The sequence below is a fragment of the Acanthaster planci genome, linkage group LG07 (genome assembly GCF_054643075.1).
Source record: "Acanthaster planci isolate LZ-2023a linkage group LG07, COTS_SCS, whole genome shotgun sequence".
NCBI lineage: Eukaryota > Metazoa > Echinodermata > Asteroidea > Valvatida > Acanthasteridae > Acanthaster > Acanthaster planci.
Genome location: NC_141783.1, coordinates 10,499,707 through 10,519,153, shown reverse-complemented (window position 1 = coordinate 10,519,153; position 19,447 = coordinate 10,499,707). Strand labels below are relative to the sequence as shown.

Genomic DNA, 19,447 nt, shown 5'->3' with positions numbered 1-19,447 from the left:
GCAAACTGAAGATGTGTACAAACAACTAAATCAAAGTCATTTCATATCGCCTCGTTATACATTAAACTTATCTCCTGTCGAGTCCAAAAGCCACAAAAGTTCAGAAGATGTTACTTAGTCCCTCGGCTCCCCGCTGAGCTCACACACATTGTCCCACAGTCACATCAATTAATTCCACCAAATGAAACCGTACGGAGTGTGATGTTTCGCCGCATCACTTCGTCGGTGACACTGAAATCCGAGACGAGGCGAAATCTCACCAGCACCTGCGCTGTGATGATTAATCCAACAGATGACTGCGCACATTATAATATTTTTCTGGCCATCCACAGCAGTCTGCATATGCATCATCTTCGATATGCAACTTTTACAGACGTACGCACCGGCGTAATGAGAAATCCCGACGTTCCTCAAATTCAGCGCGAAGCATAACTCCGCGAGTTCAGAAGTTCACCGCTGCACACAGCGCCGGCCACCACTTTGCGCCAGCACATACGCGCCCGAGGCACGCTTCACATTACGGTATGACAGCGCTCAAGTTTCCGCATCGGCAAGACCGCGGATTTGGCAGAGTGGCCACGGCGAGGTGAAGAGGCCTCGCGTTGATGGAAGACAGTTGTTTTGATGTACACGACCACACCCAGTGATCTCCCATGGCATAACGTCCGCGGCAGATGATACGACGTCTGTTCTGACTCAGGCCGGCTCGATGCTAAAATCCCCAATCGGTCAGGACAGCAACTACAGAACAACCGGGCCGGCACAAAACAGACCCGAAAGGAGACTATACAGCACACGTCCAATTCACCGCTGAACTGGAGTCTGAAACTGAACAACCCATGATATGATAGCCATGTTGCAAAGAGCATCACCGCGAATTGTAGTCAACTCCTATAGCCAACTTTTGGTCAGTCATTCGCTGAACACATGCAGCCACAATATTTTGGTCCGATGACAGATTCCAAGACGTCAGTTCTAAAGGCACAGTGACAGTCTGACAAATTAGAAACTGGTGGGCTTTAGACGCTTTGATTTTGTGGGATCAAGGGTGTTAAACTCAAGACCGCCAGAATCACAGACCAACCCAAAATTGGTAGACCTTGTTATGCAGACTCATTTTGACGAGAACTGCTGAATACTACTACAGTTTTCAACCAGGCTCAGTGTTTTTTTTTCGCCCACCAATTTCGCTGTCCGTGTCTTATGTGCTATAACACATCAATTACTGTCTGCTCTGACCTTATGGGATGCAATTGACCAATTGCCGACTGTTTGCACCAATTTCCATGCAATGTTTTTATGATTACATCAGGATTACGAATTCTCGTAATTTGGAAATTTCTCGAGGCACTGCCCACTTCTCTGCACCATTTTTGCTGACTGTCCGTCCGTCATAATTGCAATGCATGCGTATGAGAGTATCCGTTGGTTGTCTGTCGATTGTGGATCAGTCAATCGTCCATCTTTTCTTCTTTTTTTTTTTTTTGGGCCCGTTCCATTCAGGCTTTCTGAACTAACTATCCGCTCATTCGGCATCACGCTGGCCGCCCGTAGGTGGTGAGTGCACCCCGCGATTCACAGAACCTTCAGAGTGCGTTTGTTCGCATAGAATAAAAAGATCTCTCTACCTTTTGACAGGCGCGCTCTCAAAGCCTCCAGTTCCACCCCGCTGAACTGCTTTTTTTCATAAACCATCGAATTCAAACAGTCGTGGTAAATAATTGGCGGTCGAAGCGCAGAGAGCACTCCCCTTTATATACGAGCCACTGCACGCAGATCACACTTTCCTATTATTGTTATTATTATTAGCGGCCTCGCGTAGCATATTGGCGTTATGGAAATGTAATGCTGACTCGCATTAGACTATATGCGAAACTCAAAGCTAGGGAGAGCGAGTGGTTCAGTTGCTATAAAACGGGCGACATGACCGCGGACCTCGGCTGGCGCGCTCGCCTTTATGTCGCGTCGTACATCCCCACCGCCCGCCCGACCCGGGCCTTCCCGACGGGGCCTGCGGGAGCTTTTTAGCGTGGCCATACGCACCCGTAGCTCTGCCTAATACACGTAATCCAGGCTGGGATTGTTTTTTCAAAGTCAGTCTGCATTTGCGGGGATTGATTACGCAGCCAGCACCCTGGGCCTTGCAGGCAACACAAAAGCCTGAACAAAGCGACTACGGCGTGTCTAGGGGCACCACCGCGGGGGGAAAGGGGGGATTCGCCATACCCGGGATCGTTAGAAATTCATTTTATTCCTTGAATTAAAAAGAGGAGAGGGCATAGGCCTACATACATGCTTAACGAGCAGCTAGAATTACGCAGCACCGATGTCACCCGACCGGCCAGCGTGGATTTTCCTAATAATGTGTTCGCTGGCCGCTCGGTGTGTGTGACGTGTGCGTTTGCAAAGAAAAGGAGTGGCAAGTTCCTCGCTGTGGACCGGATTGCATACAACTCTGTCACCGCCCGGCCCCGGTTGTTGAGCGGCACAGCTTAGCGTCTTTCCCCGGTGCGGCGAGCCCGGTCCATGGCGGTCAATTATTCAACCCGTGCCGCACCTTTGTGGTTGAGGCCCGGTCAGGTAATGTCATGGCTATTGCCTGCTCGGCGACACTCCCGCCCTGGCCGTTTACACACGGTATCAAAACCAGACTTCTCGTGCATGCCCTGTAAACAAACCAGTCTTTGGTGTCCTGGCCGCAATTGGGGAAAAAAATATCTTAAAAGAAAGCAGAATGTAGCTGTACATCCCCGCACTCTATAGCAAGAACAGAAAATCCAGTGCGCCACTTACATTGCTGTTCTGCATGACGTGTGCTGCATTCCCAACACACAAGTACAACGACGCTTTTGCTTGTTGGAAAACCCAGCTTTCGTAGGCGGTTGCTTTCTTTGTTTTGTATCGTAACCAGAAGACAAATTCTATGAAAAAAATTACAGCTAGCATCTGTGAACCGATGCAAGGTTCTTCACTAAAACAGTCTTCTTTCTCGCACCAGTCTTGAGGAACAACACTACACATCCTCTCTTATGAAGAAAAACATTATTAGAGACCCAATATGGATACTTACAGTTTAATGGCTGAAAGTCCTTGACCAGCAGTTTCTCGTTTTCCTTCCCACCGTCCCTTGCATTCTGTTCTACACTAGGTATTTTATACCATAATGGCCTCTCCCTCTGCATATTAATATATTCGGGTACTCATTACGCGGTCTCATATTCTCGGTTTCCCAAGTCCCTGCCTTGCTATAATTATTGCTGTTGAAGTGCGCTTCCGAACAGCGACCGGGCCTTATTTACCCTAATCAGCGGACATGCACCGTGCAGATATACTCCAGGGCGAGCTGACGACGTGACGAGGGAGCGGGGCCGGTGACGGGGCCTCAGCAGTTGAGTTCATCCGTCTACGCGGGCGGGGGCTTCCAGCCTACAGGCAAGGTCGCCATGGCTAGTCAACCGCGCGGACCCATCGACTGCAGCTGAGCCACCGCGAGCGTGCGAGTCTCCTCGCAGCTGTAGCCTCGTGATCAAGAAAAAAGGCGACTGGCAACGTCCGCTGTGGATCTAGCACGCCGTGTCCAATAAAGAGCTGCGCTTCGCCTCAACTGGTCAAGCACAGAGGCGCTGAGTTGAGCGCTGATAAAATGCGAAATTCAGCTGACGATGTGATCCGCATTGAATTGAAACTCCATTAACAATCACGCAGCCTTTCATAATGAGCTATGAACCACTCGAAACACATTTCCATGAAAGCATACTGCAAACAAAACAAAATTCAAATCTCAGCAAGGGGTTGAGAAGAGCAATATTCAGAACATCGTTATTTTTGGAGAAGAGGAAAGTTGGGAACATGAATCTCATCTCCTGCTGACAAATCATTGCGCAGTTTCGTTGGATGGGCCCAGTTCTGCTGAATGCGCACGCGCAGACCATCACTGACGTTGAGTATGCACCAGTACATTTAGCCGACAAAATGTAAGCAGGAAATTCTTAATTTGACAGACAATGTGCAAAGCAGTAACGGATATTTTACAATCAGATCATACAATAACACTTCAGATTGAAAACACTGATGGAAGAAAAACTGTCCGCTCTTGTTAAGCTAATTTGATTTACAGACATCACACTATAAAATGAATTACTCAATTCAACACACCGAAGAGACACATCTCACTCGAAAGAGTAAAATGAATTACTCAATTCAACTATAAAATGAATTACTCAATTCAACACATCGAAGAGACATATCTCACTCGAAATAGTATTAAAACTTACTGTACAGTGAATTGATTACAGTGTCATTAAAAGGTGCTTACAAAACAGGCACTGCATCAAACAATCTCGCTGCGTCAATGAGATGTGACTAAAATATTTTCACTCATCATAGACACCAAACAAGTTCTGAAGTTGATATTTTATATTTTTCACACATGCACAGGAGATCACCCACAGTGCTTCCATATTATGTTCACTGGTGTGAATTGTGCCCACCAATGAACAGCATGGATTACTTTACTGTTACCTTTAAGTTTTCACTGACGGTGCAACCAACTTGCTCCGTATAAACGAACGCAAATTCATCGGTGTTCCTTGGTAATATACTCGTTATTTCGCGCTACATATTACCCAAACCAAAGCTGTCTGTGATAGAATGTGCCATCGACGCATCGGTGCACGCATATGGAAAGTTCAAAGTACAACAAATCTCAGTCAACCTGGTGTAACCATCACATTTGAGGAGTATGGACAAACTGTCTCTTGCACTGTTCTCCATACTTATTCTTGCATTATGTTCGGAAGCAACGACGGTGTCTATGCTGCCACCAAGTGACCAGAAGTTTTAATTAGGTTTGCATGCACGCTAAATAGGTTGCTAAAACACTGTTTAAAAATAGGCTCATTTCAAGGCTTTGGAGTTTGGACATCACATTTTTGCAATGATGGGTTTCGCAACGAGTAACCCTCAAGATTCCAATGAACGTCGATGTGGACGTGGAGTATAAGATAAACAAATCGAAGTGTGGTGATCGGTTCCGCATGCGCACGGTGTAAGGACACGTTGCGGCGACTTGGTTTCCAGTATAGTATGGGTGTGTATACGGCAGGCTGCACAATGTCACTCCAGCGCCCCCCGCCGACCTCGCGTTCGAAAGGCCCCCCGAAGCACGCGACCTCCGCATCTCAGGGTTAACTTTGGTAAGAAAACACAACGACGACATAGCAGCGGAAAAAAAAACAGAGGGAATGGCTCAATTCGTCTTGGGATGCATGTTCGCGCTTTGAGAGGGAAAAAATTAAACGTCACTTGAACACACGAAGCAGGAAAATCATATCCGAAATGTGTTATGTTGGGCACAATGTGCACCTCTCTGTGCTCACTGCGTGCTCACTCTTTGCTCGTTATAATCATTGTTGGCTTCTGCACTGGATGAACTGCATTCCGTTCGGTGCGTGGAAGTCAAAAACTAAGTAGAACAGCGGACATTTTAATAGAAGCACAAAGAACCATGAAATTGAGAACATGTAGCACGGGCTACACATTTTAAAGTCTGTTGACTTGTCATTATAAAAAGAAATTCAATTTTCGCACTGTACTTGTGTTAAAGTTGCACTCAATCTCTAATCTTTGGCGCCAAACACGTCCGCCGCGTGCCTGGGTTTGTCATTCGCAGAGGTGCTTTTCAATCGAGTTCTTCTGTGCTAAACTGTGTACGTCAGGTCAATTTGAACACGACAGGAGGCGCAAAAATGACCAGGGAGTGAAAGGCTCTCTGGGATAAGCCCGCGGTCATATTACTGTAGTCGTTCTTCGATTCTGAAGTGAAATATCTCACTACACAACATGGGACAACTGAAGCAGAGAAAAAAGTACCGGAGAAGGAGCACTATAGTTCAAGGTCGATCCGTGATAACAACTGAAAAGAGAAGCGGAGAGCACATGGCGGGAAAATTAATACTCACCACGTTTCCGGTGGTAGTGGCGGAGAGCAGTGTCTGTGCGTGTTTACCGCGGATGAAACGACCTCCCCGCCGCCGCGCAATCCAGCGTGCATCCACCGGTGAAATTTCACACGTCAGTCCCCCGCGTGCCTTGTTGGGTGGGTTCGCTGAACTTGCCCGGCCGTCATAGACGTGCCATTATCATAATAAAGTCCAAGGCCGAGTCTCTGACAAGCAGCCTGGGCCCACCACATAGTGACTGACTATTCGCTTCAACGCCTTCGATTTTTTTTTCATTTGGTGCGCAACCCGTTCAATGATGTGTGAGGATAGGGGTTTTCTTTTATTACTTGCGAAAGCTGCGACTGGCCAATGTAACCCAGGCGCATCAACCACGTGATGGCTTCACTGCTCGTCACACAACCATGTATTCCTCCATTTTATCAAAACTCAAAGGGTGACCATGCAATCCAGCGACTGTCGTTCCTTTCCAGCCCCTGGCTCTGTGAGGATGTGACACTACACATGTATGGCGGGAAAATTGAAAAGGGCACACCGGCTTCAAGTTACAGCATTAATGCTGATGCTGGAAGTCGAAGATTTATCATCATGTATTTATTCAAGAAATCTGTGAAATGCACGAAAATGGCCCAGACGTAACCGTATATTGCTGCCTAGATCGAGTGTCACTATTACATTCCAATATCGTAATTAATTTGAGCCACTTCTTGTCTTCCTAGCTCGTTCAAAATTAACATACAGGTGAGCTGTAGACCTTAATGTGTCCAGGCTGATTTCGTTCCTTGAAAAACCAGACAGAAACGAGAAATATGAGCACTGGTGACGGAAAGAAATGGTTCTTTGGTGACGCAAAAAGTCAAGCGTAATTAATCAATCAATCAACCATGACGTTTATTTCCATATTGGTGAAGATCAGGAAAAGTAAACAATGGCAGTACAAATATATAAATCGAGAGATAATTGTATTAACCTAAGATCATGGGGTGTAGATCTGCCTCCAGTTTCGGGGACAGCTAACATTGAGCAGAATGCAAAATAAGATTATAATCTTTTCGTTAATTCTGTCAGTTTTCTTCGCCATCGTTCTGTCGAATAGTTTACTGTAATTGTTGCTGTATTTACCAGCTGAGATATTCTGATTTCCCAGACGCGTCTTCCCTCTTATTGGCTTGACAGTTAATGCTTTGAAATTGTTGTTTCCGGTCGGTCATGGGTTCATCGCTCCTAAATTTACGGGCAAGATTTCCTCCTGCCTCTCTTAATCAAGGCACACGCCGCGATGAAAAGCAAGCGCTGGTTGCCTTAACGGGTGGGACTCGCAAGTAGCCGTACGTTCACCAACAGCCTTCCGATGAGAGCTGCGACAATGAATCGATCTGAATTTGTACTCAAGTTCCACAGAGCTCTGTTGAGTTGTCTCATATGTTTCGGCATGCCAGCCTTTAGGGCCAGTCGCGACTGAATGCTGTTGTTTGTGATTTTAGTCTATACTGTGCACATAGGCGGTGTAAGAGAAATGAAAAGGGGATGTCTTTGCCTACTAATATACATACGTGTGTTTTCGGTTCATCCCACCTGTCATGGAGTCTAAAACAAACCATTCCTTCTCAATGTCGATGCCTTGTCCTCCATATTTCACTAGGGGCGGGTAACTTCTAGGGCTTGGATGGCCTCCAGTATAGTGCACATGCACTCGAGTGCACGCGATATACACATGTGGTGTGCGCGTGATTGATAAGTCCGTCTATACTGTAGACAAGATCCGGGCAGCGAGGGATCTCTACTGCAGCTGCTGCGTGTGATGGCCTGTCGGGGTTGAAGAACCCCCACGCGAACTCTCCTCAGTACACTGAATCATGCCCCTTTCGATCCCCCTTCGGTTAATTCGGGCTCATATTTTTCCGTGTATATGAAAATGATTGGTTGTAGTGCTGTTCAGCACTGTAATGGCTCGTTTTGCTGTGGATTTGCGGAGTTTGGCACACTGACTCGACAGGTCAGACAACTGTGCTGTACAAGGGACAATTTGCTGCGTTACTTTCAAGTTTCAGGACCATCCTGCTGGTCTGCAAGCGCTTGAGTAGCAGTAAATATCTTTGCCGGGAACCAGTCAGAGAACTGACACAAACAATCAGCCATTTGGGATTCAGAATACTATTGCTAAAAAGTAACATTACAAAGGGGCCAACACTGAAACACTGAAATGTTTTGAATATTGAGACCTTAAGTCAACGACGTGAAATACTTAAATTCTTGTTTGGTAAATTTTGGGCGGCAAAGCTTCCGTGTACTAATGTGTTAATATGTACATGTAGTTGAGCAAAAACTGGAGGCCGCGTCAAAACTGCACATCCGTCGTGAAACTTTTGCATGATAAGATACATTCTACCGGCGACACAATGCCCAATAACTTCACTTACTGTCAATTATGTAGCACATGCATGGGGTGTGAGTCTTGGTCCTAAAATCATACCAAGTCTGTACCTTACTGCAATTATAAAGGGGGAAAACAAAAACAGAAAAGAAAGGTATAGACAGTCCTAGGCGAAATCTCAGCGGGACACTGTGGCGAGACAAACGGCACTAAAGCATTAGCAGTGGCTGAGTTTTTCGCAAAATAAGGCGGCCACCCAACTAAGCCCGGGCTACTTAAAATCACTCCCCTGAATTCATCCAGAAACACCCGAACATTAAATGGGCAAAATGGCTTCCCATTAGGGCCGCCTTCACGGTTCAGCAGTAAAATTTAATAGGGGCACGGCTAGGCGAGGCAGATGCATGTTGCATGCTGCGCGCCGGTTGAATCACTCACTCAGCCTCCCCCGCGGAATATCTGGATCCCTGCTCCCTCTCTCGTCAAAATCTCGGCATGATCCACCGCCTACGCCACTCGCGCCAGGACCGGGGATTCAGACACGAAGCTCCCGTGGAAACTTAAGCCGCCGTACCTCCGGGCGATGAGCGGATAACGTAGCCTGCTTACCATGCATTCCACACCGCTTACCCAGCACGGCCGGGCACAATTTTCGCCAAATTTCTAAGTCACACTCGGGGCTAGTGGCGGCCTAAAATGCAGTCGGAAACTTTGAGGGGTTGTGCCCAACGGCCAGACTCGGTCCCTCACCCTGGTACTTTCCTAATAAGACATGCTATACGGCGTGGCAAGCGGAGTATGGCAGCCAGGGGTCCCTGGAGAGGTGAGCCGCACACGGCAGTCTTGCTCAGTACGCGGCGCGCAAATAAAGATCGCTCGTCGTTCAACTCCAGAGATCTGCCGACTTGCTAGATCCCGGGCGCGCGCAGGCGAAGACGGGCCGGATTTATTTGGCATCGTGCTCTGACCGACAGCGACCATTCCCTGGACTTTCACTCCAAGCGCCAATCGGGTATCAGTTTCCTACCTCGACAGGAAATGCCTGCATCTATGTTTCAAGGAACAGAACGACGACTGTGCATTATGGAGGCCCCAGTATTTATGCAGTGCTGCTCGGCGCGCTGCTTGGCTTTAGGGTGTCATGCCAATTACAGAATTCGTCATTTTGTGAAAGGCAATGTAAAAACGAATAATGCCCTTAGTCATTGTGGCAAGAGGCAAGGATGGAACTCTAGCTCTGCACGTTAGCATATGGGGGATTGGTTTAAGCCACTGCAGCATGAAATTAACAACGTATACGGTAACTTAAATTGTTATAAGGCTATACCGCCATGCGGTCACTTGATCAGATGAATTCAAGCAGGTACACACTTATAACCGACCCCACAAAAGTCGACCCTTTATCTCACCACGACAGGAATCTCTTTCCTGCAAAAAAACAACCAATTTCGTCACCTTAGGCAAAACTAGCTGCTATCTTTGCAAAAGAGGGTCGACTTTCTCCTTCAAACGTTTCCTTCTAAAAAGTCTCTGTGATCTGGACTGTATAGGCCTATAGATAGACAAAAAACGTACTTGCAGACGATTTCATTCATTTCAACAATGTAAATTATACTGCAAGACAATTAGGTGGAAACCTCCGGCAAACTTAACACCGAACGTTCTTTCCATGAATATGCTATCACTGCAGGTTAGATGGAGATTCGGCCCTTCATGGTTAATTTTGGAAGTGGTGACACGTGTCAAAGTGTCGAAAAAATAGCGAGCATCTGGAGGATCATGATTTCTGTCTGATCTGCAGAACTATTTTGTCCCCACAGCTGAAGGTCACTCCACGAAAAGTCATAACGCCATGGAATCTCGCTAGGGCAAGGCCTTTGGGTAAAAAACTGTGCCAAAGTTGAAAGGTTTTACGACAGAACCTCACATTGCGCACATTTCAGCGTTTGTCAGCCTAAATTACCAAACTGCATTGATAACTTCAACTCGCAGGTAGGCAAAGCAAAACTAAGACAACCACATTAAAAGTAACATGCAAAATTAATGGTCTGTAGGGATGAAAATCCAGTTTTTGACCATCAAGTTAACCGAAACTATAATAATGGGTCGTCAATTCTTGCGCAGTTTAGACTGTTAAACGCATACCTATAACCACTGCTTGCGGTTATAGTCTGGTGGCAGAGATACGACACAAAAAAGAAAAGAAATGTACATGACACGTTAGGCGGGGGAGGTGAAGGTGCTTTTTCTAAAGATCCGTATACTGTTCCCAATAATGGTCCCTTCTCAATGCCTGGGGCCTGGACTTGGTTGTGCGTTGTCTACGTTGCCTGTCCTAGTTAAGTTTCATGACGTAATTCGAAGACGCACGGATAATTCAAAGGGTACCATATGTGCCCTTTAATTAAACTTTCACAGGCATAAAAAAGAACGTAAGATAAAATCTCGACTCCCGCAAACAGATTGACTCACAAACACAAGGGCGTGGAATGAACAAAAAGATATTAGTTTTCAGTAATTCAGTCTCATGCTTTGTCCGGGGTAGGTGTGAACTGTATCTATTTCAACGGGGCGAGGTTGGCATAACAATACCGTGGGCACGTACAGTGCAACCACCAAGCGAACCGAAGGAAAAAAACGCATGGAACGCCATGTTGGTCATGTGCCCTGTGTCAAAATATTATGTGGGAGGCTCCGACTCCCAATACATGTGTTTTTCACAAATTGAATGTGTACCACAGACGTAAATCATTTAAAATAAATAACAGCCATTGAGAAACGTCAGCAACGGGCCACGGTTTTGTGCAAGCAGCTTTTGTGAGCCTATTCGTGATCCCGGACATTCGAAAAGAAGCAGATCATTACAGAAATATCGCATCGCCACTTTGTGCTGTACAAAATGTGAGACAGATTTTGCAATATTGGCGCGGTTTTGCGACCCCACACTGTCACAGTGTGTATGGCAGCACTCAACGGCACCTACCAAAACGTCACCCCGGGATCGGAAGAGCTGAGATAGATAGTGTGTGAATAAACTAGGTCTTCCCATTAATTTGGCAGGGGATGCTGGTGATCAGAGCTGACAATAATTATCGAGTGCATACAGTGATGTATCGCTGTACTAAAGGAACATGTAACGTCATTATAAAGAGCCAACATCTGTTGTCATACCATTTTTTGTCATATCTATGTTATCGGCCGTACTATACTCTGTCTGGTGCCACCCCTCATCGACAAATGCCAAGTGGGATGAGCCATTGGCTATTTACATGTTGGCTTTGAATACCGCCCCCAACGCCTACACTAGAAGTTGGGGTCTTGGCATCCGGCATCGCACTATGCTAGAACTCAATAGCTTGTACGCGAAACTAAAAGGCGCGATTCCCTCCAGCACCACTGCAGATACACGCACATGTACTGTACATGTACACATTGTACTTTTAGTTCAGGTAGGCCTACGCACAACCGTGTCGATACAATTATACTACTGAGTACCACAGTGCTACTAGTACTACAGACAGTGCATGTACGTTTATATCGGGTAAAGCCAAGGACAATTCATAGCCTGAAACACGAGGAGATGAAGTTCAACTTACTTGAACCAACATTCCTGATGCAAGGTGGACAGCTACGGCAGATCCAGAACTGCTGATTCTCTTTAAAACGTCGAGCTTATCACGTAGCCGGCACTTCCATCAGACCCTAGACATAAACATGATAAACATGATCAATCGATTGCTAGCATGGCCAATGCCGTACGTGAACTGAGTGAACCATGCGTGAACTGAGTGTGCTGCTTCAAACATGTCGACGGCTCCCTCTGGAGCTGCACAATAACTGGCAGTGCATCACTGTCACTTGCCTTAGAATGCTTTCCCAACGTTGAATTGTTCTTTCATGTGCATGTTCTTGATACTTGTTTCCATGGAGTTCCGTGGTTTTTTCAATCCATTGCGTGCTCGTGATGTTTGGCTAGTTTGTTGGTCATCAGAATAATCACATTCACCGTACACTGCAGCATCAAACAACGCTAGGCGTACATTATCGAGTACGCTATACGGCGCGTGACTAGCATTGTTTTAATTTAACAATGAATGCACGGATACTGTACTGGTGAAAGATTTTCGCGTTCTGACGTAATAGAGTACCGGAGTGTAACGTCACTGTGAACCAGAAAGTGCAGTGCAAACGAATGGAGTACGCACGCGTGTTGGTTCACGCGCTCATGCCTTTTACACACTAATTGTGCGCGTGACGTATCCACTTCGGTACTCTATTAAATGTAGCGTAAACTGGAGAAAACTATGGCGCATTTAAATGCAAGTGTCAAGTCTGGTTTGACTTCTTAAGTTCATACCACATATTTTAACCATATTTTGTGAGTACTGTACTCGAATCGATGTGTTCATATTGGTAAGAACTCACAAAAACGCCATCATGCCCATAAAGATGGGAATCTGCAGGAGTTGAGCGCAATGTGAAGGCGGTCATGTTAATACTTGCCGTGGTAGAGTCAGCTGAGAGCACAGAGCTATAATTGCCTAAATGCCGTTTAGGCAGAAAAAATGCAACAAGGAAAGGACGTAAGACAGCATGACGCGACAGGCGACGGCACGACGCAAGGGACGATGCGACACGTCGTGTGTGTACAAACGCAATGGCAAGAAGGAAGGCGACGGTGCGACGCAAGGGAGCCGTCGTGCCGTCGCTTTGTATAGTTGCGTCGCCTTGGAAGAGGCTTGGGAGAGGCAGAAAGGTGTGTCGTAAATAGTACACCATAAGCTCCATGGCTGAGAGTTATCGACTAATTAACACCCTTGTATTCGCTCTCCTCAAGACTGCGTCAATGAACTTCACAGTCATGCTTACACTGGCGCGCGGGAACCGTGCTCGCTTATTAGAAACGGGAACCGCAGTATCCACAGAACACGTTCAATGGATCATACTGAGAAATGAAAGGAAATGGGGTGAGATGCGTACAAAAGGTGCGCCCCAACGTTGCATGCTAAGACTAATGCATGCAATTTACAATTTATTCTTTTGCAACCCAAACACTTTAGAAGAAAACTGATTAGGCCTAAAGGAATATCGTCAGTGCTGTTCCTCGTGTGTTGGCACTCCCGTGACTTTCCCCGAAAGCATCACCACTCCCAGAGTTTAATCGGTGCAATGTGCCTGCCCGAAAATCAGCGGAACGGGCTGGTTTGAAAGCTTTTGTTAGTTCAGTCCCAAACCTACGGTCCGAATGCTGGTGTTCGGGGATCAAAGGCCGCGCATTCATCCAGGCCATCATGACCTCCCGTTGAACAAAATTTTCTTTTACACGTTCTGAAATACACGCATTCAATTTTCTCCTGATTTTGACTTTTGCAATGAAAAATATAGTGCTGAAGTAGAACGGTGGCCACCACAATGTCCGGAAAAGCACGTGTTTTTGTTGAGGGCGCTGTAACAGAATCCATATCAGTGCAGACAACGTGTTAACAGATCATGTATTTTGCTTTTTTCCCGACAGGTTGAACTGTACAGTTTCGCTTTGAGCAGCAAATACTGGTTGAATAACTTGTAATATGTTAATGTGCCGCGTCCAGTGCTCTGGAAATATTTTTTATTGAAAATGATAGAAATACGAATACTGCATGTTTCGTTACGTGTTAAATATCAATTGTAAAATTGTATTATGTACACAAGAATTTTCTTTCGTTTTTTTCTTGTTTTGCTTCACCTGATCCTATTTATTTTAGTTTAATTAATCTATTGATAATAATTTATTCCCCACAAATTGTTTCGTTTATTCTTTCCTTAATTTGATGATTTTGATACCTAATCAGCTCACTCAATAGTTCTTAACTTAATGTTTTGTCATCAAGTTAGTTCCCTCACTTCTTTTCACATATTTCAATGATACTTTTTAAGGTTATTCGATACTTAATATGATGACTTAATTGTTTTGATGTTTCTACTATAGTTTCGTTGGTATTATTGTGTTTTTGGTGTTAGTGAGTTCCGTTTTTAAAGTATATTTTCTTTATAATAATATTATTGATTGTTCTTTATCAATATTATGAATTGTAATTTTCTTACTGCTACTTATTGTAATTTCATTAAAATTAGTTATTTAAAAACATGCGCAATTGAGCAACTGACTGCAAGTCATGGCATGTTAAAATAAATAATTTCAAAAATCGAAATGAAAATAAAAAGCTGCCCGGGGGGCTTGTGTAAAGTCTAACCAAGGTTTTACGTGTTTTAGCAACAGCACTTCTCATTGGTTGTATAGTTTAGCCCCCCCCCACTACTCAGATTTTCTTGAGATTATCCAATCACAACCACGGTACAAAACAAGCCTGGAGGAGTTGATGTGATGTGACACACACCATGTACCAAAGTTGTGCCGCGCTTACCCGGTTACCTCAGCCTCGTTCCCACCGGTACGCTCTTGCGACGCCATAGGAAGGAACGCGCACGCTGCCTATGGAGTCAAGGTTGCAATTACCTTGACTTGTTTACAACATCATGTCTTCCCCGAGTAGGTTACGTTGCGGGCGGGGGAGCAGATTTTCTGCGCTGTAATTCAAGGATGAATATGACAAAATATGGAAAAGCTTATCGTATTATCGGGCTTCTTGTTCTTCCTAGCAGACGTCTTCGCTGTGGCGAGTCTGGCTAATCCAGAATGGGTTATATCAGAAGATGCAAGTAAGTCCAATCATCTGAATTTTGATGCACACGACGCGTAGCCTGGCCTACACCTGTTCCAGCATGGCTTCCTCCTTTCCATGATCTGTCACGAAGTGATGATGCTCACTTCGCGTCGTAAGTTACTACCATGCATGCATGGAGGAAGGAAACCATGTAACTGACCCATCACGCCCATATAGTTTGCTTTTCAGTTGTCGGGTTTAGAACTAGGACTATGTATAATGTCACTAAAACACTGAATGTCATGTTTTCATATTTGCAAACTCGAATATGTCTGATTTCTCGCTTCGAGCAGTGCAGTGGATTCAAAAGGTCAGTAATTAAGTCAACCAACATGCCTTGGGCTTCACTGCAACAGCTCACTTGCTATCCAAAAGTGCCCACTTGCTGGGAAATCCCACTAGGTTCTAGGCCCGTTATTCTGTGGGCTTTACATTGATTTCAGTGCCATAGTTCTTTTTCCCACCTTAAAGTTTATTGCTTGATTTATGTGGAGACGTCATAATATGCATGTATGCTGGTATCCAGTATCCCCAGAACTGTGGGGTCCGACGTCCGCCCTACTCCCACGAGCAGGGCAGATGTCAGACTCCACAGTTCTGGGGGTAGATGTCTAGTTCATAAATGTACCATTGCAATTACCAGTTCATTTCATAAGCTCACCCTCTTGTGCACAATAACAGGTCATGAATGTGCTTGTTACATCACAAGGAGGTTGAGCTCGTGTACTACGCATTTGCTTTGTCTGGCTATATCAGAATGTCTCCTCATAGTGCAAGCACTGCACATGATAGTCCTGTTAGTGCTAGCACTAACTACATGAACATGTACAAGTCCAGTTTAAAACTGGTTTATCCAGCAGATAGTTGACCGTGACTGACCAAATAATTCTCAGTAAGAGTTCAAAACTCACCACTGTCGTGTTTGTTGGTCACTTCACTTTGGATGAAAGAAATCTCAGACAGTGGTGGGAAGTCATCAAATAACAATCATATTTGATCAGGCACATCATTAGCTCAAGTGAGCTGCCCTGCCAAGGATATGTCTTAGTCCTCGATACCCATAATGCAGTTGGGTCTCCAAGCAAAATGGTGTATGGGGTGCCTAGTAGTCACAATATTAAACGCATGCACTTCACATGGTCAGTCAACCAATGACAAAGCATTTAGCATCAAACATTTTGTATGGAATAAGTTAAAAAAAAATTTTCTTTTTCATGATTGATGCATGCTAAATGTACAGTTTTTACTGCTTTCTTGTTTGGGCTCACTTTTCCTGTGCTGGTTCATTTTTCTTGTTGGGGCTCATTGTTCTTGTGCAGGTAATATCAGGATTGGCTTGACGTCACAGTGCCTTACAATTTTTGGTCGGGACCCTGTTTGTCTGGCGCCCAACCTGTCGCCTGAATGGATAGCCACATTGGTTTTCATCATTCTCGGCATTCTCTGCTTGACAGTCACATGCGTACTGTTGGCCATCTCACTCAAGAAGTTCACTGCCTTGAAGTACGCAAGATGGGTGGCATTTTCTGCGAGTGAGTTTTTCTATTCTGTTTTTTTTAAACTTCAGCAGCATGTGAGACAAAAAAGTAGATCATATCAAGTTCTTGTGAAGTTTCCAGAGTTGGTCTTGGACCCGGTCTGGATGCTTTGTCATTGCTTGCCCAACTTTAATTTACATGTTTATCTTGCAAACAGTGATCTTCTTCTGTGTGGCCGCTCTCATCTTTCCGGTCGGGTTTTATGTGGACGAGATAGGTGGGGAGCCCTACAAGCTACCCACCACTGTCAAGGTGGGCTCCTCCTATGTCATGTTCATCCTAGCCATCTTCCTCACCATCATCTCCGAGCTGTTTGCTGGCAAGATATGCCTCCCGAGACTTTGATGATTTGGGAGCAGCTGGAAGCAACTGGATCGGGAGTGGCGAAAAAAAAGAAAGAAAAGATGCAATTTAGAGCTTTTTTTTTTTAAACATGAAGCCAAAAAGGAACAGCCTTAAAATGGTGGCCTCAGCCTTTCCTGCTGTGCCTTGTCTGCCCTCATTTAATCCATTGAAAGGAAACTTAGAATAGTTGTATAATAACATCAACAAACCACTCAACAAAAATGAAGCAGAATTTTTTTTGTCTTTTAGAAAAAATCTTTAGGCATTCTTTAGCATTTTCCAGGACTGGAGAAGTTCCAGACAATGTTTTCATGCTGCAGTATTCACACCCTTAGACATGTTCAAGAGATACTAGAACATACTGTGCATGAGTAGTTTATTTTATTATTTTATGATCCCATAGAAGAGTCTTGCAGTATTTTAACCCCTTGACGACGGGAATTTCTTTCTGAAAGCCGACTCCAAGAATTCCAGCCTCGCTTGGCCACCAAGTCCACCTGCCAAACCGCAAATTTTCGGTTTGTAGCCCTGCGTGCTCTGCATGCTTTGAATTACACAGTGAAAAGGCTAATTGTTCGGTGGCATACGGCTTTACTCACGCTTCCACATTCCCGTTGCCTCTTTTCAAAGTGGGGACTATTGTGAAGCTGGTGATTATGATGCAAATTCGGTCTTTTCATTTCTGGGCTACACAAAGGCCAATCGCCATATATACAAGAGTCAGGGTCTGCCTTCTTTCACCGTGTTCGCTCGAGCGTGGGCCGAGAATAATAGCTGAAAAGCGGTCTGAGGATCTCAATTTTTACGGCGGCTCTAGCCGCGTCCTGGCGCGAAGGGGTTAAAATCTAGGACTTTTAATCCAGTTGTTTTTCAATTTTGAATTAAATCAACAAACAGTGGATGTGAATGTGTAGCACATTCATCATGATAAACATTTACTTCTTTATGACTGGTATCAATTTTTATTTTTAACTGAATAAGGGTATAGTCAAATATCTTTAAAAAAGAAAAGAAACTATCACAGATTTATTTGTATATTTGGTAGTGTTTAAGTTTGGCAACCCAAGTTCATGTTTGCATTCTCTAGATCAGAGGACTGGAATTGTATTATTAATTCATTATTAAAGTTTCTTGAAGTTTTGTGTTCCAGAGCGGGAAAGTAAGCTACAATTCTCTTTGTCCTTATGCGATGGATTTCGTAAAATTCCAGTATTCAATGAGGTAAATGTTTTTTTAATCATTTCATTTACATGGAATCGACCACAGAAGTGGCATTTTTCAGAGTGGAATCAACCACAGAAGTGGCATTTTTCAAAATGGTTCCTTTCTGTGGTAGTTTTGTTGCAAAATTGCTGCAGTAAGCATTTGATGTTAGTCCGGCCTAACATCTGGATTATATTCCTACAAAGAATCCAATAAACGATGTGTCCTTTATTCGTCCTTTTTTTAATATTTCTTTTTTGGAAGAATAAACACAGCTCCTATTTCTGATCAAGGTCTGATAAGTCAGAAAGTGCTGGCAGTTATTTTCCCAGGTTAACTTAGGTCACGTTTATCAAAATGTGAGATTGATCTAAAGCTTGGTTTGCTCTGATGCACTTGGGTGTATGTTTATTTCCTATTTTGCCCTGTGAGCAGTCCTGTGGGTTCTGATTTGCACATTTTGTATTCTGCGTCATCAAACCAGAAGTTTTGTACATGTACTTGCGTTTCTTAAAAGGCATATATTTATATTTTTATATAGTTATTTAGATCCTTTTATTGTGACTAAAACTACAAGAGTTTTGACACTGAGTCATTCGGGGTGTCAATGTCTTACAAAAACTCAAGATACTTGAGGACTCGCCACCTTGATGTGGATTGGTAAAATGCATGTAATGAATCGTACATGTACATGTCACCCTGTCTGAGCTTCCTGTTTTAGAGAGATCACAAGATGTTACAGTAAGCATGTGGATTATTTTGCACATCGTTCACTGCACGTGCATGTGCAGTTTTGTAAGCATCATTCTCTGCTCAAAAGGGCATTCGGATCTCATGTGGTACCACCACATTAGTATTTGAAATTTTGTTTGACGGATTAGTCGACACAGTTTACATGTACATGTACTGTATGAACTGTCCTCAGAAATATGGCCATTCTGTATGGTATTGCCCATGTCTCCTGGCACAGAGCAATGAAAACTTTCAAATTACATATGGGACCAAGTGTTGCAAGAAGAGGTTAGCCTCAAATGTTTCATTCCTGCTTAAAATGGCAGACAATTCTCAACTTGTGAAGTGCACGCTATGTGTGCGATATTCATTAGCCTGTGGACAGCAAGTAGAGAAGTATTTGTGCCACTTCGAACTTGGAATTTGGTCAAACCAAACGGCTGTACGGTTAAATCAAAATTTTTTATCTTCCCACCATAGGAATCATTGATTTGATTTCTAATGTGCTGTTCTTTTCCCACAGGGATAACCTGTATACGTCATTTAACAAAATTTTTTTTAAACACCTTAATGCAGTTTAGCCATTCCTTT

At 44.4% G+C, this 19,447-nt stretch overlaps 2 protein-coding genes across 3 annotated transcripts in view; one reads left to right on the top strand and one right to left on the bottom strand.

Moving 5' to 3' along the window:
- LOC110973601 (uncharacterized) overlaps positions 1–12,434 on the bottom strand; it is a 91,797-nt gene extending 79,363 nt beyond the window's left edge. Inside the window, exon 1 of one of the 2 annotated variants that reach the window (XM_022224516.2) lies at positions 11,931–12,434. The gene's annotated coding sequence lies outside the window, so the exon portion shown is untranslated. Of the gene's footprint in view, positions 1–3,070; positions 3,419–11,930 lie in introns of those variants that run through there. The other variant, XM_087138810.1, reaches the window with a different exon arrangement.
- Positions 12,435–14,773: 2,339 nt separating this feature from the next.
- Positions 14,774–19,330, top strand: LOC110973589 (uncharacterized protein C16orf52 homolog A-like). The gene is made up of 3 exons (XM_022224493.2): positions 14,774–15,033; positions 16,358–16,570; positions 16,734–19,330. The coding sequence occupies exons 1-3, from the start codon at positions 14,931–14,933 to the stop codon at positions 16,919–16,921; spliced, it is 504 nt and encodes a 167-aa protein (XP_022080185.1). The 5' UTR covers positions 14,774–14,930; the 3' UTR covers positions 16,922–19,330.
- The last annotated feature ends 117 nt before the right edge of the window (positions 19,331–19,447 follow it).

What these genes read in the sequence shown, in the direction of transcription:
- LOC110973589 (XM_022224493.2), top strand. Translation starts at nt 14,931, where the DNA reads ATGGAAAAGCTTATCGTATTATCGGGCTTCTTGTTCTTCCTAGCAGAC. An exon ending in GGTTATATCAGAAGATGCAA is followed by an intron (nt 15,034 to 16,357) that starts GTAAGTCCAATC and finishes GTTCTTGTGCAG; the next exon opens with GTAATATCAGGATTGGCTTG. An exon ending in ATGGGTGGCATTTTCTGCGA is followed by an intron (nt 16,571 to 16,733) that starts GTGAGTTTTTCT and finishes TCTTGCAAACAG; the next exon opens with TGATCTTCTTCTGTGTGGCC.